The sequence below is a fragment of the Hypanus sabinus genome, chromosome 21, assembly GCF_030144855.1.
Source record: "Hypanus sabinus isolate sHypSab1 chromosome 21, sHypSab1.hap1, whole genome shotgun sequence".
NCBI lineage: Eukaryota > Metazoa > Chordata > Chondrichthyes > Myliobatiformes > Dasyatidae > Hypanus > Hypanus sabinus.
In genome coordinates, this window is record NC_082726.1 from 35,548,210 (window position 1) to 35,573,487 (window position 25,278).

Sequence of the window (25,278 nt, forward strand, 5' to 3'; positions counted from 1 at the left end):
TCTTCCCGCCAGCCGAAGTGATCCATTATCACCAGACGATAGCTGTTCTCCCTGATTTTTGGAAGAGACCTCATGAAGTCCAAATGGATGTTTTCCCAGGAGCCTCTCGGCTGTACCTGGTTTGCCAGTGGCACCTTTATGTTCTTAACAGGGTTATGCTGGGCATGAATGATACAACGATAAAGGAGTATTTTCAACATATCTGTCCATCCCCAGCCATCAGCGGGTCATGATTATGCTGTGCCTATCCTGATTCATTACCCCATGATATAACTTCAGTAAAATCTGCCTTATACACGATGGGGCTACTCTGGGTCCAGCTCCCATCTGGTCCTTTATTTGCTCCCTCTCTCCTCCATTTCTCATCCTCCCCTGTGTCCACCTCTTCATATAATTTTACTGGCTCCAGTAGTTTCTTCCTGGACACTTGCAATTTCAGTTACTTCTTGTTCTTCTGCAAATCTCTCTGCCTTGATGTCTCATTCCCTTTCTACTCCTTGCTCTCCCCTTTCTGGTAGGCCTCTAATCACTGCAACCTCTGCTGGTGGTCTCACTGTTTCCAGCAGTTCTTGTGTTAGGTGCCTGTGCTGAATAGCTGCCCTGTTGAGGGTACAGATCCTCACAGTGTGCACACAATCATGCATTCCACCTTCCATTCCCCCCCCCTCCTCCCCCCCCCCCCCCCCATAAAGCTTGCATCAGAATCTGGACCTGCTGGGAAAATGGCAGATGGAATTTAATATGGACAAGTGTGAGGTGTTGCCATTTGGAAGGACCAACTAGAGTAGGTCTCACACAGTGAGAGGTAGGGTACTGAGAAGTGTGGTAGGACAGAGGGCTATGGGAATATGGATCCATAATTCCTTGAAAGTGGTGTCACAGGTAGATAGGGCTCTAAAGAAAGATTTTGGCATATTCGCCTTCATGTATCAATGTATCCTGTACAGGAATTGGGATGTTATACTGAAATTGTATAAGATGTTGGTAAGGCCTAATTTAGAGTATTGTCTGCAGTTTTGATCACCTCCCTACAGGAAAGATGTCAATAAGATTGAAAGAGTGTAGAGAAAATTTTAAAGGATGTTGCTGGGACTGGATGACCTGAGTTACGGGGTAAAGTTGAATAGTTTAGGACTTTATTCCCAAGAACGTAGAAGATTGAGGGGAGGTTTGACAACAGAGAGCCAGACACTCAAAATTAATATTGTTAGGGCTATCTGAGCACATAATTATGGTAAATACACAAAAGCTATTGATTAACTATATCTGTGTCCATGCTTGATAAGTGAAGAGGCAACATCCATCTAGTCTGCCTGCTTCCACTCGAGTCACAATAGTACAGACGTTGCCACGTTGCCTGGTTTGATACAAGCCAATTAACACAACCCCATTGTTTTAACTTCTGGCTCTTGCATGTGCAATATCTGACTCTGTGGAGTAGCCTGTAGATTTTAATTTCAATTTACTAAAAAACTGAAGACTAATTGCAAGCTTCCTGAACCTACAGTGGTGTTAGAAAGTTTGTGAACCCTGTAGAATTTCTCTATTTCTGCGTAAGTATGACACAAAATATGATCAGATCTTAACATAAGTGCTAAAAGTAGATAGAGAGCCCAGTTAAATAAATACAGAAAGCATTATATTTGTTCATTTATTGAGAAAAATGATCCAATATTACATCTATGTGTTGGAAAAAGTATGTGAACCTCTGGGGTAATGCCTTCTACAAAAGCTATTCCAATCAATGAGAAGAGATTGGAGGTGTGGGTTGTAGAGATGCCCTGCCCTATAAAAAAGACACACAAAGTCAGGTTACTGACAGAGGCTGTTCTTCTCAAGAAAGATAGGTTTGTGTGCACCATGCCCCATTCAAAACAACTTTCAGAGGACCTTAGAAGATGAACTGTAGAGATGTATGAAGCTGGAAAAGGCTCCAAAAGCATTTCTAAAGACCTGAGTGCTCATCAGTCCACAGTAAGGGAAATTGTCTACCAATGGGGAAAACTCAGTACTGTTGCTACTCTCCCTAGGAGTGGGCATCCTCCAAAGATCACACCAAGAGCTCAATGTACAATGCTGAAGGAGATGAAAAAGATACCAAGGGTAACAACAAAAGACCTACAGAAATCTCTAGAACCTGCTAAAGTCTCTGTTCATGTGTCCACAATAAGAAAAACACTGAACAAGAAAGAGTGCTGTTCATGGAATTATACCATGGAGGAAACCACAGCTCTTGATTTAAAAAAAACATTGGTTCACATCTCAAGTTTGCAGAAGACCACCTGGATGTTCTGCAACACTTCTGGGGCAGTGTCCTGTAGACAGATGAGACAAAAGTTGAACTTTGGCAGAAATGCACATAGGTGTGTTTAGAGAGAAAAGGGCACTGCACACCAACATTAAAACCTCATCCCAACTGTGAAACATGGAGGAAGAAGCATCTTGGTTTGGGACCGCATTGCTGCCTCTGGACTTGGACAGCTTTGAATCATTGAGGGAGCAATGAATTCAAAATTGTATCAAGGCATTTTATAGGAGTATGTCGGGTTAGCACTCTGTCACCTGAAGCTTAACAGAAGTTGGATAATGTTACAAGACAATGATCGAAAAGACAAAAGTAAATCAGCAACAGAATGGTTTAAAAAGAAGAAAATTTGTGTTTTAGAATGGCCAAGTCAAAGTCCTGACCTTAATCCAATAGAAATGTGAATGGACCTGAAGCAAACAGTTCATGCAAGGAAGTCTAATAACATCCCAGAGTAGAAGCAGTATTGTAAGGAGGAAGGTCTAAAATTCCTCCAAGCTGATGTGCAGGACTGACCAACAGTTACTGGAAAGGTTTGGTTGAAGTTATTGCTGCACAAGGGTGGTAGGGGTCACACCATTACTGAAAGCAAAGTTTCTATATTTTTTCCAGCGAATGCATGTAATATTGGGTAATTTTTCTCAATAAATAAATAAATGAACAAGTTTTTGTTATTTATTTTGATACTTAAACTCTTTATCTAGTTTTAAGACTCGGGTGAGGATCTGATCACATTTTAGGTCATATTTATGCAGACATAGAGTAAATTCTGCAGGGTTCACAAACTTTCTAACACCAATGTATTTACATTTACAATAAGAACTGAGGCCTGGTTTTTTGATTGAGGTAATATCTGCTATATTCACATAACTCCATACTCCCTGACTGGTTGGCCAAGCATACTGTGCTAGTCATTGACACAAACTGTGCATTTCACTATGTTTCAATGTACATGTAACAGATAATAGGTAATCATTAATCTTACCTTTAATGAGAGGAGATGGATAAAGTTGATTGGAAGGTGTCACAAGCTGGGATTATGGTCGAGCAGCAATAGCTGGAGTTTCTAGGAGTAATTCAGAAGACACAAGATTGGTTCATCACAAAAAAGTATTCTGAAGGGAAGGGGAACTGTGGCTGACAAGTCAAAGACTGAATAAAAGCAGGAGAGGGCATGTAATACAGCAAAAATTAGTGAGAAGCCAGAGGATTGAGAAGCTTTTAAAAATCAACAGAAGGCAACTAAATAAGAAATAAGAAGAAATGAAAAGAAACATGAATATAGCCAATAACATAAGAGGATACTAAAAGTATTTTCAGATATATAAAGAGTAAAATAGAGGCAAAAATAGACATTGGGCCACTGGGGTGGAGAGGTAATAATGTAGTGTTCTCATGCAGTGTGTTGAAACTCTGACTAAACACTAAGTTAAACCGGAGTCAATGAAAACAGGATCACAGTAAGATTAACAGTTTACTGTTCACTCTTCCACATTAACGTATGGTGAAAAGTGTTAATAAAATAATACAAAATATATACAGTATCTGTTTCCTCCTTGGCATCACATTTGCATCATAAATACTTGTAAAAGTAAAACTACAACAAACTATATTACATTAAAGTCTCATTAAAGTACAGCATACAATCAGAGTCTGCCTACGCCATCAACAGCTTTAGATAGACCCCAACACAAACTTTCCAACAATGCTTTCAATAGCACAAGAAAATAAACCTCATCAGCTGTCATTTCTTTTAACAGAACCAGCATTAATGTTTTTACTTCAACATATCGACTGTCATATGAACTTACTGCGTTGCTTCTATGATGTTTCTTAGTGGGTAGAAATGGAGTTTTTCTCATGTTGATCCTGCACACGCAAGCCCCCACCTTCCCAATCCTCCAAAACTGGAACTTACGCACAAGACGCGGTGAAACCGGGTGTGACGTCATCACATGCTGCAAAACATCACAGATAATTAATTTACCTTCAACAACTGCAATGTAGTTATCAGCCTTTAACTAGAAAATAGTTAGTAATGAATTATTTAAAGCGAAAATGTAATAAAGCTAAATACATGCCTTAAGGACAACACAAAGTAATAGCAGACGAACTGAGTAAGAGTATTGCATCAGTCTTCACTGAGGAAGACATCAGCAGCTTATCAGAAATTGGAGAGAGAGGGCAGAAGGGAGTGTAGTTGCTATTATTGAGGAGATGGTACTTAAGGGAAAGTTAAGGTCTGATGGTAGATAAGTCACCTGGACTAGATGAATTCCACCAGAATGTTCTGAAAGAAGTAGCTGAAGTGATTGTGGAGGTATTGATAGTGAACTTTTAAAAATCACTAGATTCTGGAATGTTTCCAGAGGTCTGGAAAATCACTTAATGTCACTCCACCCTTTAAGGAGAAAGGGAGGTTAAAGATAGGAAATTATAGGCTAGTTAACTTGGCAGGATGTTAGTCCATTATTAAGGATGAGGCTTCAGGGTACTTGGAGCCACATGATACTGAAGTCAGCATGGTTTCCTGAAAGGGAAAATCTTGCCTGACAAATCTATTGGAATTCTTTGAGGAAATAGTGGGCAGGATAGACAAAGGAGAGGCAGTGGATGTTGTTTACTTAGATTTTTAGAAGGTTTTTGATAAAGTTGATGTACATTGTGTTGCTAAACAATACAAGAGCCCATGGTATCTTAGGAATAAACTAACATATGGAGAAGATTGGCTGACTGGCAGAAGGCAGTGTGTGGAAATAAAGTTGGTCTTTTCTGGAATGCTGCTGATGATTAATAGCAGGGGTCAATGTTGGATCTACTGTTTTTCATGCTATATGTTAATGACCTGGGTGACAGAATTGATTACTTTGTGCCCATGTTTACAGATGACACAAAGACAGCTGGAGGGGTAGGCAGTTCTGAGGAAGCAGGAAACCCTTCAGAAGGACTTGTACACATTAGGAGAATGGTCAAAGAAGTGGCAGATGGAATACAGTTACTATTTTCTAAATGGAGTGAATTCAGAAATTGAAGGTGCAAATGGACTTGAGAATCCTGGTGTAGGTTTACTTGAAGATTGCATCAGAAATAAGAGACAAGTGCCTTCATTTCAAGAAGACTAGAATATAAAAGCAAGGAAGTAATGCTGAGGTTTTATAAGGTGTTCATGGACCACTTTTGGAGTATTGTGAGCAGTTTTGGGCTCTGTATCAAAAAAAGGAAAGGCTGGCATTGGAGACTGTCCAGATGAGGTTTACAAGAATGGTCTTAGGAATAAGAGGGTTAGCATATGAGGTGTTTGTTGGCTCTGAGCCTTTTCTTGGTGGTGTTTAGAAGAATGAGGGTGGTTCTCATTGAACCCTACTAAATATTAAAAGACATGGAGAGGCTATTTCCAAAAGTGGTAGAGTCTAGAACTAGAAGGTACAGCCTCAGAATAGAAGGACACCCCTTTAGAGCAAAGAGACTTCCGTCATGCTGAGCACTGGTGTGCCCCAGGGTTATGTGCTCAGTTCTCTGATGATACTACATTGGTTGGCCTCATCAGCAACAATGGTGAGTCGACATACAGGGAGTAAATAGAGAGGCTTATCAAAAGTTGCAAGAATAACAACCTGACTCTCAATGTTGACAAGAGAAAAGAGGTGATTGTGGATTACAGGGAGGCACAGGAGGACCACTGTCCACTGCACATCAGTGGCACTGCCGTGGAAGTGTGAAGAGTACAAAGTTCCTTGGTGTGCACATAATCGATTATCTAACCTGTATTCATAACACCACCTCACTAGTCAAGAAGGCACAGCAAGCGCCTACATTTTATGAGGAGATTGAAGCATACAAGGCTCCCTGTCCCCATTCTAACAACTCTCTACAGGAGTACTATGAAGAATATCCTGCTGCATTATTGTGTGGTATGGAAGCTACAAAGTGTCAGGCTGCAAGACCCTACAGAGGATATTAAAAACAAAAGAGTATCATCATGGTTTCCCCTGCTCCTTCATGTCATTTACCAGGAGAGTTGCAGGCAAAGGCCCCAAAGCATTGTTGAGGATCTCTACCACCCATCCCACATTCTCTTTGACCCACCACCATCAGGAAGGAGGTACAGAAGCATCAGGACTAGGACTACCAGATGGTAACAATTTCTTCCCTCAGTCTGTGAGATTAATGAATACCCTGCCACCACCAAGGTCTCGTCACTAGGGCAGCAATCTGTTTGCTGTTTACCTATGCTGTGCTTTACTACATGCATTTTGTATTATATTTTATTAACTTATATATCACATAAACCAAAAATACATTATAAATGTTGACTGGGTACACTGCGGTGTGGAGAATGTTGTTTCATTTGATTGCATGTTGTGAGATGACAATAAACTTGAACAAACATGATGAGGGATTTCTTTAGGCAGAGTTTGGTGAATTAGTGGAATTCATTGCCACAGATTTAGGCCAAGGTATTGGGTATATTTAAAGTGGAGGTTGATAGGTTCTGAAGAATGGAATTAGGAGGGAAAAGTAAATCAGCCATGAACAAATGGCGGAGCAATCTTAATGAGCCAAATAGCCTAATTCTGCTCCTGTGTCTTACGGTTGGTTCATCTACCTCTGTATATTGCCCCTAGTGTGTTTGCAAGTAATGCAATCTGGAGAGTTAATAATAACGTGGAAAGGAAAAAATAGGAATTAGTTTTAGATTAGTATAAATGAATGTTTGATTGGCAGTGCAGATTCATTGGACTGCAGGGAATGTTTCTGTGCTTGATGTCTGTGACTCCTTGCTGACAATACCGACACACCTCAAGGATGCATTCTTAGTCCACTGCTCTACTCTCACTACACCCACAATTGTGTTGATTGGCATAGCTCAAACACCATCTTATAAATTTGCTGATGACACAACTATTGTTGGAAGAATTTGAGATAGCAACAAGGTGGCATACAGGAGTGAAATAGATCAGCTGGTTGAGTGGTGCCACAACAACAACCTTGCACTCAATGTCAATAAGACCAAGGAATTGATTGTGGACTTCAGGAAGGGGAAGTCAAGGGAACACACGCCCCTCCTTATCAAGAGATCAGAAGTGGAAAGGTGAGCATTTTCAAGTACCTGGGTGTCAAAATCTCTGAGGATCTATCCTGGGCCCAATGTATTGTTGCAATTACAAAAAAAGGCATAATAGCAGGTATATTTCATTAGGAGTTTGAGGAGAATTGGTATGTTGCAAATTCTACAGAAGTACTATGGAGAACATTCTAACTGGCTGCATCACTTCCCGGTATGGAAGGGCCACTGCACAGGATCAGAAATAACTGCAAAAAGATGTAAACTTAGCCACCTTCATCATGAGCACTAGCCTCCTCAACATTCAAGACACCTTCAAAAGGCAATGCCTCATAAAGGTGGCGTCCATCATTAAGGCTTTCTATCACGCAGGACATGCCCCCTTCTCATTGCTGCTATTAAGGAATGAGGTAAAAGAGCCTGAAGACATGCACTCAACATTTCAGAAAGAGCTTCTTCCCCTCTGCCACCAAATTTATGAATGGACAATGAACCTAAGAACACTGCTGAAGTATTTTTCCCTCTCTTTCTGCACTACTTATTTAATTTATTTTTGAATGTATGCTTACTGTAATTTATAATTATTATTATATTGCTATGTACTGCTGTCACAAAACAACAGATTTCGCACCTTATGCCAGTGGTATTAAAACTGTTTCTGATTCTCTAGTTCCCTTAAATGACGACTTGTCTCTCAGCCAACATCAAAAAACATTCTAATTGTTCATTTCATTTACTATTTGAAGGGTTGGAAATTGATTGTTACATTTTCTTACATAATCACAATTCCTTGTCATAATATAAATGCCAAATTCTTTATGCCACTGCTTCAGCTGATGCTATTCCTTCCAGGTTAAATTTGATTTTGTGTTAGGTCTAAATAAAACAAATTTTATTTGTATCTGTATATTTGAATAGTAGATTGTCTTTGCATTGAATTTGTGTGGTATCTCCTTAATTCTGATGATTTTTTTTTTATTTTGCCTTTCCAGCAAGTAATATTAAGAATACTTAGATTCTCTTATCATCTGCCTCATGTGGGTTTACAATAGCATCACTTGTTGCTTTTTTTTTGGAGAGTGTTCTCTACCATCGTTCTGAACAAACCAAGACAATTGTACATTTTCATTCATCACAGCTGCATTATAGTCAAACATCTAGCCTTGGATGACTAGTTGCCCTGCTTGGATTTTTTAAAAGGGCAAATAAGTGTCAACCACATTAATTTAGATCTGAATTTGCTTAACTATCACTTCTCGCTATACCTGCCTCTCCCCTCACTTTTTTTATTCTAGCATCTTCCCCCTTCCTTTCCAGCCCTGAAGAAGGGTCTTGGTCTGAAACATCAACTGTGTTCATTTCCATGAACACTGCCTAACCTGCTGAGATCCCCCAGCATTTTGTGTGTGTTGCTTTTGATTACCAGCATCTGCATAATTTCTTGTGTTTAAGTTTGCAGATCTTCTCTCAAAGTTATGGGTCTTTATATAATATATATCCTTACAGCAAATCTGATATTGCTGCTCAATATTTGTGAATCAGTGGGGTTGGATTATTCCTTTTATTCCTTTTAACCCTAACCCGAACCCTAACCCTTTCTCATTAAGAGAAAATGTGATCATTAAGGAATGGAACACTTTTTCAATTTTTCATTCTAATTCTGTGGGCAATCTTAGTAGACCTGGCCCTTTGCACTAAACTGTCTTGAACTTGATGTTCAAGAAGGGCATGTAGGTCAGAACATCTAAAAACATAAGTGCCTTTTCTGGATGGTGTTTTATTTCTTAAATATTTTAAACTTTTCTAAATACTAAAATCACAAAAATTGCCTGAGAATTTGTCCGAGTCTGATGTCCAGCATTATATGAATGTAAACTGCCTTGAACTGAATAGCACAGTAGGGTCTTTGAATCCTACTATAAATTTTGCTCCTAGCCACCAACAACATTCTTTTCCTCAACATCATCAGAAATCACATTAAGTAGTTTATGGTCTTGGTATCCAATGAGGAGCTTAGTGAGGACATCAATGCCAGAACTAGGATGGCTTAATTTCACTCCATAGTATAATGTAGTTCTGCCCCAACTTCATCTCAACTGCCACAGAAGCCTCATCATTACCTGAAAACTAAGCTCTGCTGAAAACTATTCAGAAATGCTTATTGTTCCTTGATTATCCTTACTTCACCCCATTTTTTACTATTAAAAATAATTTTAAAACTTGTTTGAACATAATTTCAGTTGGATTTCCTTGCTCTGTTTGGAAATAAAACTCACGTTATGTACCGCCAAGCATTAAAATCGTAGTATGGAAAGCAAATAACATGGTAAGGTGTTTGAACTTTATTTGTTTAATGAGACTTGCTAAAATGAAATGAAGAATGTCAGCCTCAGAGAGGTGTGGTAAGGGAGACAGCAACAGAAAATGCTGAAAAAATGGGGATATGTCCCTGGAGCACAAACCCTCGTCTGCTTCAGAACTATTTCTAGCTCTCCATTTGATCTCAGTATAATTGACAGAGACAATTCTAGTGTGATCGAGGAATATAATTCCACCATTCTAAAGACTAGAGTAGTGGTCACCAACCTGTCGATCGCAATCGACTAGTCAATCTTTGGGACTTATCCAGTAGATCCCGAAAAAAAAAAAGAAAGAAAGAAAAATAAATACACAAATACTGTTGAGAGATTGTTTCCGGGTTGCGAGGTTTTAGTTCCGTTCTTTGTGCGCATGCGTGTAGCTCCCCCGTACTACAGTGTACTTCAGTGGTCCCCAACCAGTCAGCTGCACCTTTCCTCATTCCCTCTCACGGGCATGTGAGGTCATCAGTCGCCTAAATGCAGTGATACCCTTGCGCCAGGGATCACTGGTTGGCCTCGGGTGGCCAGCAGTAAGTGCTGTCGCTACTGGTCTGGAGCGCTGCCTCTAAACCTGTTTACCACACTGAATGTTCGTAGGGAACCCGGTGCCTAAATATTCGCAGACAACCTAATTCAGGCTCAGAGTTTCGTAAGTATCAGAGCAGCTGCGTTGCTGCGATCAACTGAAACAAACTTTGTCGGCCGATAGATTCTACAGTGGGGGGGGGCGGGCAGGCGGGCTCCCTGTCTAATAAGTACCGGGAGTTGTGAAAACTAAATTGCGGAATAGACGGGACATAAGGAACCTGCTTCGAGTATCGCTGTATTCCCATCGTGTTTAACCCCCCCCCCCCCCCATCAGCAGGTCCACAAGAATATTGTTAATATTAAACTGCTCTGCGGTGCAAAAAAAGGGTGGGAACCCTTGGTGTTTATACATTATTTCTACTTCCGGGTTGCGGGGTTTTACTTCCGGTCTTTTCTGCTCCAGTGTGCATGCGTGTAACTAATTGATCTGGGGTCAATCTTGCCTTTTACTAAGGCCAAGGTAGGGGATCTTGGGTTTAAAAAGGTTGGTGACCACTAGACTAGAGCAATTGCCACAAACCAAGTTGGAAACCCTGTGAGAGTTTAAGGGTATATGTCTCAGCAAGATCTAAAAACTCATCCAAACATTTACTTTTAGTAGGCTTGACTACAATGATGGCATTTTCACAGGTGTCTAAAAAATCCCTCAGACAGCTGCAGCTCATTCAGAGCACTGCTACTGAAGTCCTCACTATGACCGACGAAGTATCATTCCAGTTCTCAGATCACTACACTGGCTTCCTGTCCATCAGCTGATTGACTTTAAAGTATTACTACTGATTTATAAAGCACAGAATGGTCTTGGGCCAAAATACATTTCTGATCTCTTGCTGTATTATAAACTTTTCAGAGCTCTTAGGTCGTCTACAGCAGGTCATCTTATCATCCCCAGGGTGGTGAGGCAGCTTTTAGTTACTATGCTCCACATAGCTGGAATAACCTTCCAACGGATCTGATTTCTGCCCCAACTTTAAGCTCTTTTAAAATGAGGCTTGAAACTTATCACTGTAGCTTTTTCAGTAGAATATTCTGCACTGTAACTTTCATTTATCATATCTATTTTTGTGTGTTTTTATTCTCTTGTATATTGTCTGAAATTTTATATTTGAATTTTATGTCTTGGTCTATGTAAGGCAGTTTGAACTGCCTTGTGTTTGAAAGTATTATACAAATAAACTTGCTTGCAATTAAATGAGATAGGTCCTGGAGTCTGTTTTGGACTTTGCTTTCCTGGGAGAAATTGGGCCTTTACTGCATTTCTTTCTTGGCTGTTCAAGAACAGCTGGCAGGCATGTTCAAAGATATTTTCAATCACTCATTGCTACACTTAGAAGTTCCCACCTGCTTCAAAAGGGCAATAATCATACCAGTGACCCAGAAGAGCAGGGTGAGCTGCCTTAATAACTAACGTCCAGTAGGTCTTGCATCTATGGCAATTAAGTGCTTTGAGAGGTCGGTTATAGCTAGAACCAACTCCTGACTCAGCAGGGACCTGGCCCCACTGCAATTTGCCTATCGCCACTATAGGTCTACAAACTGATGTGATCTCATTGGCTCTTCATGCGGTCTTGGATCACCTAGACAATACTAATATGTCAGGCAGCTGTTTATTGACTATAGCTTAGCACTGAATACAGTCATTCCTACAAGTCTAATCAAAGAATTCCAAAACCTAGGCCTCGGTACCTCCCTCTCCAACTGGATCTTTGACTTCCTCACCAGAAAACCATAGTCTGTGCAGATCAGAAATGACAGTGCTGCCTTGCTGATAATCAACATTGGTGCACCTCCAGGATGTGTGCTTTACCTACTGCTCTATTCTCTCTACACCCACAGCTGTGTGGCTAGGCACTGCTCAAATGCTATCTTTAAATTTGCTGATTACACAGCTGTTGGCAGAGTTTCAGATGGTGATGAGAAGACTGGCAAGAGGAAGATATATCAGCTAGTTGAGTGTCACAGCAACAACCTTGCACTCAATGTCTGTAAGACCAAGGGATTGAATGTGGACTTCAGAAAGAGTAAAGCAAGGGAACATGCACCAGTTCTCATAAAGATCAGAAGTGGAAAGAGTGAGCAATTTCTAGTTCCTGGCATCAACATCTCTGAGGATCTATCCTGGGCTCAACATGTCAATGTAGTTACAAAGAAGGCACAACACTGGCTATATTTCATTAGGATTTTGAGGAGATTTGGTATGTCACCAAAGATGCTCTCAAGTTTCTATAGATGTAGTGTGGAAAGAGTATTCTAACTGACTGCATCACAGTTTGGTAAAGGGCACTGGCGGTGGGGGGGGGGGGGCCGGGGGGTGTCCACTTCACAGGATCAATATAAACAGCAGAAAGTTATGAACTCAGTCAGCTTCATCATGGACACTAGCCTCCTTAGCATCCAGGACATCAAGGAGTGATGCCCTAAAAGGTTGCATCCATCATTTAAAGACCCCCATGACCCAGGACATGTCATCTTCTAATGAGGAAGAGGTTCAGGAGCCTGAAGACATATTATTGCTTCAGGAACAGTTTACTCCCCTCTGCCATCAGATTTCTGAACGGATGTTGATCCCACAGCACTATTTCACTACTGTTTTTTCGCACTAATTTTACTTTTACATGCTGGTGATATTAAATCTGATTCTGTAATCTCTTGCTTGCTTTCCCAATTGCACTTTGCTTGTTCTCTTTTCTCATCTACCTCTATTCATCTTTTCTCTCTCTCTCACCATTCCTTTTTTTGCTTTCACCCATGCCATCTTCAAGCTGGCAATGTGAGAAAGGTTCTAATGTCAGTGGCTAAGAAATTAAGTAATGATAGTTATTTACAAACGTCTTTGAAGTTCAAATTAAATTTATTATCAAAATACATATATGTCACCATTTACAATCATGAGATTTATTTTCTTGCAGACATACACAATAAACCCAAGAAACAACAGAATCATTGAAAAGCACTGCCTCCCCATGACCACGTGGGTTTCCTCTGGTGCTCCAGTTTCCTCCCACAGTCCAAACACATAGGTTAATTGGTCTTTGTAAATTGTACTATGATTAGACTAAGATTAAGTTGGGGTTGCTGGGTGGCATGGCTCAAAGGGCCAGCAGGGTCTATTTTGAGCTGTAACTAAATAATAAGTATAAGAGAATGGGGCACATTGAGCCTGCTCTGTCATATGAAATTTCTCCTCATCTGTACTTGTCGACTTTTATTCAGAGACTGTGCTTTTGGTCTGAGACTCTCTCACTATTATCTATCCACGCCTTTCAATTGAGAGATTACATTGAAATTTCAACCCTCCCCCTCCCCCCAATCCTTCAAGACAACAGTGAGTACAGGGCCATCAAATGCTCCTTATACATTAACCCTTTTATCCCTGGGATCATTCTCATAATCTCCTCTGGACCCTATCCAACGCAGCACATCCATCTTTAACTATTTACAGTACTCTAAACAGGGTCTGGCCAATGTGTTAGTACCTTAATACGTGACATCCTTGCTTTTATATTCTGGCCCCCTCAAAATTCAAGTTAATCTCTAGGAGTCCTACATTATGATTTCTAATTCTCTTAGCACTTCTGAATTCTCTGCACATTTAGAAAATGATCTGTGCTTTTATTCTTCCAACCCAAAAATGTATGATCATACGTGCCCTAAACTATTCCATCTGCCACTGCTTTGTGCATTCTCCAAACCTATCCAAGTTCTTCTGCAGACTCCCTGCTTCCTCAACACTACTTGCCCCTCCACTTATCTTGACTCATCCACAAACTTGGCAACAAAGCCAACAATCCCATCATCCAGAGGATATTTGCTTCTAAGTACCCCAAAACCTCATCCTTAATGTAACAGGAAAGATTGTTTTTACATCCTAGCCTACCTTCCAAAATGTGTCTCCTGTATTATAACGGGATCTGAGTTCCTAAAATTCAGAATCAAAAATACAAAGCTTTGGTACCCGAGCATGTGTCAAGAAATGCAAATTGAAAAAATAAAATTTTTGTTTTATTTACTTTTCTTCCCCCCCCCCAATAAAACCTGTGAGGAACACTTTTAATCCCTACCTCAAAGTTTTGAGTAGTGATTTATGAATTCTGTAAGGGCAGATTCCATAATATGAGTGACTGTAACAGTGGGATCACCTACAAAATAGATTAGAGGCACGAGAATGAAGTTTCTTAATGATTGGATCTTTTTTGGCCCCATCCAGCTTGACAGTGTTATGTGGCAGGATACCTTGTCTCTAGCCAGTTTTTGTCCTTTACACATTTGTCTCGTGTGGTTGTTTAAAGCCAGTGGAGTTGGGAGTATGTGGCTGGAACAGCAGGTTTCAGTGGTTCTCTTCATTTGTTGCCCGGCCATCATGTGGATATTCATATTTTATATTAATATTCATGTAACCAGAGCATGCAAGATCCATATTGTTACTGTAATGCCACAGATTTTACTTTGATATTGTTACTGCATTAAGGAGGCAGGATTTCAGGAGGGTATTACTGAGAAAAATGAGGATTCAGGGTAAGAAATTAACATTGTTTGAAGTTAACGAATATATGTTATTTATGTTAATTGTATAATCAATAACTCATTGCCCAATTTTGATTTCCTGTGAGAAAATAGACAAAGATAACAAAATCAGTATGGACACTGCAGTTGGAACAGATCTTCTAGTAGTTTAATGCAAGAATGGTGATCTATTTCCATGTCAGGTGGTTTGACTTGAACAAAAACTTATAATGCCTACTGCCTTAACCTGTGTGATGGAGAACACAACCAATATTGCATTGAAAAATGCTATGCACACAGACACAAAATAATTGCTGAAATAGGGGGAAAAAATTGCACACTTGAATGATAGATTTTCTTACCTGGTTAATCAGTCCTGACTCCATTGTCTTTAAGCCATTAATTTAAATCCTAGTTTTAAACATGCCATGTATGCACATCTCAGTTACTGGCCAAGGTATTTTAATAGTCGGTACTTAAGCTTTCAAATGCAGAATCATTAATTTTATATTCTCCCTTCTGCAGGATTCAACAAAAGTAAGGAAACGGAGAACAATTGAATGCTGCAAGACTGATTTTTGTAACAAGGATTTACGTCCAACACTTGTGCCGATTACTAATACAGGTAAACTGTAGGAAATGCTTGTGATTTTTAGATGTCTTAATTTTTTCTATTTCTTTGGAAAGACTTGATATTCTTAACTAAATAATGGTATTTTAACTGGAAGTGTTAAAAGTTTCAATTTCACATTGAAAGCTTTTACTGTTAACTGAGTTGAAATGATAAATAATTTCTGTTGGAGACATGAGAGGCTGCAGATGCTGAAATTTTTCTGATGCTGTCTGTTAATTTTATTACTCAGCTTTGCTGACATTATCAATTTTCCCACCTATTAATTATCTGGAAGCATTACTTTATCTGCACTTGAGCGCTTATATCTTTCAAAGTGAGCATATGACTTTGATTTATATTAGCATTGCCATAGTTTCCATTCAGCTGAAATAATTTGTTAAACGTGTACCCCATCAATTCCCCTCATTACTATTGCATTAGGTTTAGTAGTATTGAACTGCTAACATATAATCTCTGCATTTTTTGAATGGGTGATGCAATCTGCAATAGATGAGTGACAACATAACATTTCTCCATATTCTCAATTATTTTAAATAAGGCATATACTAATTAGTTATCCAAAGTATATATGTGTCACCATATACTACCGTGAGATTCATTTTCTTGCAGCCATTTGCAAAAAAATAAATACAATAGAATTTATGAATAACTATACATGACTATCGCCCTGTAGCACTGACACCCATAGCCATGAAGTACTTTGAGAGACTTGTGTTCTCACACATTAAGGCTATAATCCCACCTGATCTGGACAAACACCAGTTTGCCTACCAGGCAAACCATTCCACAGAGGATGCAATCACAACAGCCCTCCATATTGCTCTGACTCACTTAGAGGAAATGAACACCTATGTGAGGATGTTATTTGTGGACTTCAGTTCTGCATTTGACACAGTCATCCCCCATGAACTGGTCAGCAAACTGTACACTCTTGGCCTTGGTTCCTCCCTGTGCTCGTGAGTCATGGGCTTTCTCACAGACTGACCACAGCAAGTCAGAATTGGTAAGCACACTTCCACCACCCTCATCTTAAAAATAGGCACCCCGCAGGGCTGTGTGCTGAGCCCTCTGCTCTACACACTCTTCACACATGACTGCACCCCCATCTACACCTCCAACTCCATAATTAAATTTGCAGACAATACCACAGTTGTTGGACTGATCTTGGTCAACCAAGATCAACGACCTGGTCCCTTACACTTTTAAAACAAAAGAGATGATCATTGACTTCAGGAGATCAAAGGACAGAGTACACCTCCCCCCTCCATATGCATGGAGAGGTAGTGGAAAGTGTGGAAAACCTAAAGTTCCTTGGAGTTGTGTTGTCAAAACAGCTGACATGGACGACCAACACCTCGCTGCTTGTAAAAAAAAAAGGCACAACAAAGACTCTTCTTCCTCAGGAAGCTGAAACAGGCCAAACTCCCACAAAAGCTGTTGCTCAACTTCTACAGAAGCACAATTGAAACCATCCTGACCAACAGCGCCACAGTGTGGTATGCCAGCTGCACAGCCACTGAGCAACAAGTCCTGCATTGCATGGTGAAGGCGGCCCAGCGAATTGTCAGGATGGAGCTCCCAGGACTGGACACCATCTGTTCAAGCAGACTCAGGAGGAAAGCAATTAACATAACCAGAGACACCACACACCCCGCCCACTCCCTGTTTGACCTGCTGCCATCCAGCAAAAGGTTCAGGACGCTAAAAGCCAGAACAAATAGACTGAGGAACAGCTTCTACCCAGAGCTGTGGCCTCCATCACACCACTCCCACAGAACAATGACTGAAACTGTGAGCACACACATGCACACACAAGCACTCGAATACTTGCACTAACGGCACTTTGTGCATTACTGTGATATTCTGGTGCTGTTGCAACTTATCTATTTAATACTGGGTTTTTTTTTTATTACTGTCTTGTTTTTATCTACCTTTTTATTTAATTGCCTGAGAGGAAACTAAACAGAGTTTCATTAAAGACCATAAAGATCATTCAATTCAATTCAAATTCATAAAGATTGACAAGCAACCAAAAGTGACAAATGGGACAAATAAAATAAGTAAATCAATAGATACATAATACAGAGCTTGAGTTGTAGAGTCCTGGAAAGTGAGCCTGTAGGTTATGGAAGCAGTTCAGAGTTGCGGTGAGTGAAGTTATCTATGCCAGTATAGGAGCCTAGTGATATAGGGTAATAACCTCCTGAACATCATGGTGTGGTGTTAGACATCTGTACCTCTTGCCCAATGGTAGTAGTAAAAAGAAAGTACAGTTTAGATGGCCAGGTCTTTGATGGATGCCACTTTCTTGTGACAGAGATCCTTGTAGAATTGCTCAATGGATCAGAGGGCTATGCCCTGTGATGGGCTGGGCTATATCCACAACTTTCTGTAGACTTCCCCATTCCTGGGCACTGATGTTTCCATACTGTCATCATGCAACCAGTTAGGATACACTCCTTTGTGCATGTATAATAGTTTGTCAAAGTTTTAGGTGACATGCTAAATTTATGCAAACTTCTAAGAAGGTACTATGTTGCTTGTGTGATGGTACTTAGGTGCTGGACCAAAGAGATCCTCTGATATGTTAATGCCAAGGTATTTAAAGTTACTGATTCTATGTACTGTCCCCTAATGAGGACCTTCAGTTGAACCAAAGTTAGAATAAGGGATAACTTGCACCAAAATGTGTGGGTATAATTTAACCTTACTTTTAAGCCATATGCCATTTTGAGATAATTTAGTTTTATATCATTAGTGGTCAATTAACAAAATTTAGCAGTAGTTCGTGATGCAAGAACTTAGAATTGGTTGGATCAACCAAGCTAAAGAGGTAACAGTCTCAATACTGACATGTAACTGCTCCATTGCCTGGGTGCAGTTATAACAACAGAGGATTACATTAGCAATTACCCTTATAAATATGAGTCCAAGAATTTATAATGCACAAAGCCAGCATGAAGATTACTTGAATTGTCTTTGTAAAAACAACTAAATTCCATTCTGAGTAGGGATCATTCCTAAATTAGAAAAAATATATTTTCTCAAAAGTAGTATGTGGATATCTTGTCGGTCATTAATTGCAATAATTAACATTTTAATTTCTTATCATGTTCCTTATCAAAATGATGTAGAGGACTAGCCTTCTATCAGTGCAAATAGATTTGGTTTTCTCAAGTGATATGGATTTTTTGTGCTAAACACTGTCTTCAACATTGGAAGGTGGTTTGTGATGTCAGAATAGCTTGGGTAAATCTTTTATAGTTTTGATGGACATTATACACTAAAGTAGTATTGGTCATCTTTACAGTGGCAATGTGCTAAATTGCATTTGATTTTTTTAAATTTTTTAAAATATTTTAACTCTGCCTTAAAAACAGATGGACTATTTGAAGGTGATATCCATCGGTTAGGCCTGTTAATCTCTCTGATTGTCTGCATCGTTGTGTTGATTGTAATCACAACGGCCTTCTATTTCAGGTAAAAGCTTACCTTTCATATTTGTTTCATATAGAAAAGTAAATCATAGGCTTTATTTATTGTTTAAGTTGCTTAATTGTCTTCAACGTAGCTATTGTGTTAAATGCAAAATCTGATTTTTAGATTTTATTTGTTTTATACTTCTGTATTGCAAAGTGTTCATATATCCTAAGTTCTAGACAGTAGGTATTTTATAGAACCAGTTCATAGATAATGCCAATTAAATAAAGCAGCTGGTTAGAATATGCATTTCTAGTATGATACAATATTAAGATTGACAATTAAACTTAAGATCCTACTTTGAGCTGGACATTTCTTATGTCATTAGGAATTTTTATTTCCTAATGCTACACATGGGTCAATTACTTGAGGTAATTGAATCATCACTTGGAGCTCAAAGTGGCATGTTCCTCAACTAGTCTTGAAGCTTCAAATGCTGAGAGCCCAACCACCAGCATCAGTATGCAGCATAACTGAAATTTAAGGTGGCAAGATAGCATAGAGGTTAGCATAACACTTTATAGTGCCATTGATTTGGCTTCAATTCCACCACCATCTGTGATGAGTTTGTATGTTCTCCTCATGACTGTATTGGTTTATTCTGGGTGCTTCAGTTTACACCTACATTCCAAAGACCTACATGTTAGAATAGTAAGGCTATGCTGGCTCTGAAAGCATGCAACACTTGCTTGGATGTGGCACATCTTCAGATTGTGGTGGTTGTTGATTCAAATGATGTAATTTGCTATGTTTCGATGTGCAGATGAAACTACAAATAACTGAATACTTGGTGATTCCAGGTCTCCTAATTAAAGATTCTGTAGTGTCTGATCAGCACTGAAATTGTGACAAACTAGCTCTGAATGGTAGTCAGAAAGTTTCTTTTGAAAGTGTCACCCTGTTGTGATTATAAACTTAAAACAAATTCTGCAGGTGCTGGAAATCTTGAGCCACACACAAAAATTCTGGAGGAGCTCACTAAGTCAGGCAGCATCCACGGAGGAGGAAAAGCTGTTGACATTTTAAAGGGGCAAGTGGCAGAAGCCAGCATAAGAAGGTGGGGAAGTGGAAAGAGTACAAGCTGTCAGGTGATACATAAAACCAAGTAAGGGGGAAGTTGGGTGGGTGAAGAAGGGGAGATGTGAGAAGCCGGGAGGTGATAGGTAGAAGAAGCAAAGGGCTGACGAAGGAGGAATCTAATGGGAGAGGACATTTTATCATGGGAAATGGAAAACCAGAAGGATCATAGGGTGCCATGTGAGCCTAACAGTCAGTACAATGCTATTACAGCTCAGGGCATTGGAGTTTGGAGTTCATTTCTAGCTGCATCAATAAGGAGTTTGTCTCCATGACCATGTGGGTTTTCTCTGGGTGCTCTGGTGTTCTCTTGCAGTCCAAAGATGTACCAGTTAATAGGTTCATTGGTCATTGTAAATTGTCCTGTGATTAGACTAGGGTTAAATATGTGGGTTGCTGGGCAGTGCAGCTCATTGGACTGAAAGGGCCTGCTCTGTGCTGTATCTCCAAATAAATAAAATTAAAAGAGGGAAGTAAGTGGAGAGAAATTAACTTAGAAATCACTGTTCATCAGACCAAATGTGAGTGTTGCTTCTCCAACCTGAGTGAGTCTCATCATAGCATTAGATGAGGCTATGGACAGACATGACAGACTAAGAATAGAAAGTCAAATTGAAATGGGTAGCCACCTGGAGAGCTGGCCTTCTGCAGCAGACAGAACAATGTGCTCCACAATGTGCTGCTGCGTTCTACTTTAGGTCTCAATGATGTGGAGAAAGCTGCATCGGGATTACCAGACACAGTTTTGACCTCAGCAGGCTGGCAAATGAAGTGTTGCTTCAGCTGGAATGACTGTTTGGGACCCAGAAAGGTGGTGAAGGAAGAGAGTTTTTGTAGTTCCAGTTTCACCCTAAGGTGATTTCATTGTCTTGCAGTGTTTGTCTTTCCTGTTTTTGCATTAAGCACTCAAAGTTCAAACTAAATTTATTACCAAAGCACATACATGTTACCACATACAAATGTGAGATATATTTTCTTGCAGCCATTCACAGTAAATACAAGAAACACAACAGAATCAAGGAAAGACAACTTCCAACAGGATGTACAAACAATGTGCAAGCTGTGCAAATGCAAAAAGAAATAAATAAATGGATAACAAGCTAGCAGATGAGTAGCAAAAAAATGCTTAATACCATTTTTTTTTCAGGTACAAAGGGCAAGCAGGTAGACGGCGTTACAACAGGGATCTTGAGCAGGACATGGCCTTTATTCCACCGGGCGAGTCACTGAAAGACTTAATTGACCAGTCACAGAGTTCTGGAAGTGGATCTGGACTCCCTCTACTGGTATGAGCACTAATTACACTATTTCAGGTTGTACTATTTAAGGCAATTACAAGCTGAGATGGATCTCTCAGGGGATTTGTAACTTGTTCAAGTAGTCTTTCTCCATACAATTTTATAATCATTGACTGTACTTGATACAAAATGAGGAAAGCTGAGGAAATCCCAACATGTAATTGTGTAGATTTTTTTGAAAGATTCTTTGTAATCACTGTCCCACCTCCCCTTCCACCCCAGCGCTCTCTCATACCCTGCAATTCTGCACTCTCTGTGCAATAATAATGAAATTTGCCTATGTTTGCTACCTATTTCAGCACTTGGCGTGAAATTTGAGTTTCTTTCTTTACCTTGACAATTCTATACCTCCTATACCACCTCTCTCTTGTCTCCTTTCAAAGCAAAGATGCTCAAATTTCTTCACATTTTTATGACTAAAGTCAGCACTGTGATTGCCTCTTATGTTTCAGAATTTCCATCAGAAGGAAAGGTGTGAATTTGTGTTTTCTATATCAGGCTTCATGTCTCTCAGGACAGTGTGGCATTTGTTTTGATAATCAAGTTTGTAACATAATTTGAAATGACTTCAAGTAAAATTCAGGTTTTTGCATCGAATACCAAGTGGGTCACCAACTACAAAATGCTGAAGAAGACAGTGAGCTTAGAAAGTGCAGGGGAGATGGTATCCCCAGTATGAACATTCATCTTTTTGACATTTCATCTCAAAACAATAAAATATGAGCTTTAAGATATTTTTTAAGAAGAACATCAAACAACTTATCCCCTATGTCTATTATTCCTAGAATTGCACCAGTAATACTAATAAAATAATAATCTGTATTTCCAAACTTAAGCTGCAAGTATATTGTCACGATTCCATTGTGCAAGGTGCTTCAACTATTAAAGCACGTGGATATGTCATTAAAATGCTGCAACTTGTTGTTAAAATACGATGGAAACTTATTGAAATATTAAAGTTTCCTACATTATTCTGATGCCAATGTGTTAAATGCACCCATTAAAGGATTGAGAGACAAACAGTCTTTGCCTTAAACATACACAACAAAGTAATTATGGTCATGTCTAGAGCATAACATGACAAAACAAAATTGTACAGACCACTATACTTCTGACTACTCCCTAAAAGTATTTGAAGTTTTGGCACTGCAAGTTAAATTAGGTAATATTTCTCTTCTGTTTTCAATAGGTTTCAGTAAGTACGTGTAATGTCAGAGAAATGTATAGAATATACATCCTGAAATTCTTTTTCTTCGCAAACATCCACAAAAACAGAGGAGTGCTCCAAAGAATCAATGACAGTTAAACGTTAGAACCCCAAAGCCTCCCCCCCCCCCCCCACCCCGGTCCAGCTCCCCCCTCTCTCAGACAAGCAACAGCAAGGTAATGCCCCTCCCATCTCCACCAGCAAAAGAGCATCAGCACCCTTCACTGAGCACTCGAGTATGCAGCAAGCATAAATAAACACAGACTTTCAGTACCCCAAAAAGTACTTGTTCACCTGGTAATTTGACATAACACAGGCACTCTCTCTCCCTAATAAGGGAAAAAGAGGTGTTTCGGTTTTCACAGCAAGAGGGGAGATATAACAAACAACTCGCTGATGTATGATGTTAAAAGTCTGTTGCATCGCTTTTTCCGAGCTCAGTACCCAGAAAGTCAGCCCCAGAAAGGCGCGGCTCTCTGAATGTACCACCTCTGGCAGCTAACTTACTGCTCCCGATGTTCCATGTTCTCTGTGACTCTCAGTCAGAGAAACCGGCCTAGAATCAGCATGTCTCCAGAACCAGAAAAATCTGGAACCTCGAAGGCACACTCGCCTTCCAGGCTGAGTCCTTGAGATAGCAAAAAGCAGCCGGTCAGTCGTGAAGCCCTGAGAACAGGTTCCATTCCTGCAAAGAAATGAAGTCATAGTGTAACTTCAGGTCAAGGTCTTCAAAGGAACCTTGAAAAGAAAATAAAAAGATATCAAAGATAGAAATAGACCTGTTTCCGAAGATGCAAGTAAAGGAGTCTCCATTTAGCGCCATCTTGACTTCGCTCCACCCCTCAGAGTTCTGTGTTTTTTTTTAAAAGTGTTGGAAATTCCGAACTTGTGAAGAAAAATAAAAGGCTCTCTCTACAAAGAGAGTGCACTTAAAGATTCTATTATAAATCTTGTTTCACTTTGTCATTCAAAAGCTGCAGCTACTCACGTAGAATCGTATTCTTGGTTGGCATTGCTTTAGAAATGCGGGTTTTACAAGTGTGCAGAAATGGAAACAAATTATTTTGCTTTTGTTTGTGAATAAACAAATATAAATTTATTCAATTGTGATGTTAGACACAACTTGCCTTTTGTAGCAAGGTTTATACATTAGTAACATAATATATAGCTCATCATGAGTGTCACTTGAACTACTAATATGGAACCACTACATAATGTTAAGTTATGTAAACTGAATTGGCAGTAAGCAGAATTAAAATCAGGTTTATTATCATTGACATGTTGTGAAAGCTGTTCTGTAGCACCAGTACAGTGCAATATATAAAATAGGTTACAAATTAGAAATCGACGTATATATTTTTAAAAAGTAAGTAGTGTAAAAAGAGATCAACAATAGTGAGATAGTTTTCATGAGTTCATTGTCTTCAGAAATCTGATGGTTATTCCTAAAACATTGGTATGTCTTAAGGATCCTGTACCTCCTCTCTGATGGTAATACTGAGAAGAGGGCATCCTGGGTGATGGGGGTCCTTATTAATTGATGCCATTATTTTGAGTCATCACCTTTGGAAGATATCCTCAATGGTGGGGAGGCAAGTGCCCATGATGGAGCTTGCTGAGTTTGCAGACAATTTTCAGAGTTGACATCCAGAAACTTGAAACTGCTTACCCTTTTTGCTGGTCCTTCAACTTCCCCTTCCTGAAGTCCACAATCATTTCCTTGGTCTTACTGACATTGAGGCTGCTGTTGTGACACCTCTCAACCAGCTAATCTCTCTCAATCCTTCTCATTACTTTGTAAGATTCTGCTGACAACAGTTGTCATCAGTGAGTTTATAGATGGTGTTTGCACTGTACCTAGCCATACAGTTAGGGGTATAGACAGAGTAGAGCAGCAAGCAAAGCAAGTGCGTTGGTGTTGATTCTCAATAAGGAGATGTTGTATCCGATTTACACTGGCTGTGGTCTCCTGATCAGGTAGAGGTCAAGCATCCAATTGCAGAGGGAGTTTGAGGCCCAGGTTTTGAAGTTTACTGATTAAGGCTTGGGGGATGATGGGGTTGAACGCAGTACTGAGATCAATAAACAGCAACCTGACATATATATTGTTAGAGAATATAAAATCTAAGCATTAGATGATCTAATTTAGATAATCTAGGTTTAGATGTATGTAAACCAGTATTTTAAAAAAATCTTATTGTTACCTGCATTTATTGCACCTGACTATATCTGTCCAAATAACTACTTTTGGTATGTAACAGCTGACTGAATGATCTATTCATTGTGGGAAGGTCTCCTCCATTTATTGTAGTACTCACTCTGTTAAGAAATCCTGTAGTATTTTGCATCTATACTCTTTCTAGTGTATGATTTTGCCAGAGTATTTGTAAAAACTCTACTTTGGTTTTGTAATTTTCCCTTCCCTTACACCTACATCCTAATTCCTTAATTCCAACAGGAATCAGGAATTTTGTGCTGTAACCAAGGAAATCTGAAGTCAATTTCTGTTGTCAGTTAGATGGAGCTCTTAAAGATGAGCGGAGTCGAGGGATATGGGGAGAAGGCAGGAACGGAGTACTGATTGTGGATGATCAGCCATGATCACAGTGAATGGCGGTGCTGGCTCGAAGAGCCGAATGACCTCTTCCTGCACCTATTGTCAATTCAAAGTATCAAATGTTTTTTTTAGTTTCTGAAAGAAGTAGCAATCAGTTGAAAATTTTAACCCCAAAATCTAATATTTACTTGGACAAAAGTAATT

General features: G+C 39.6%; 1 protein-coding gene across 4 annotated transcripts in view; it reads left to right on the plus strand.

Moving 5' to 3' along the window:
• Positions 1–25,278, plus strand: part of bmpr1aa (bone morphogenetic protein receptor, type IAa) — a 273,110-nt gene that overhangs the window by 232,089 nt on the left and 15,743 nt on the right. For all 4 annotated transcript variants that reach the window (XM_059946306.1, XM_059946309.1, XM_059946308.1 and 1 more), the window contains 3 exons: positions 15,347–15,446; positions 18,836–18,935; positions 21,160–21,298. In XM_059946306.1, the coding sequence (XP_059802289.1) occupies positions 15,347–15,446; positions 18,836–18,935; positions 21,160–21,298 (339 nt within the window). The remainder of the gene's footprint in view (positions 1–15,346; positions 15,447–18,835; positions 18,936–21,159; positions 21,299–25,278) is intronic.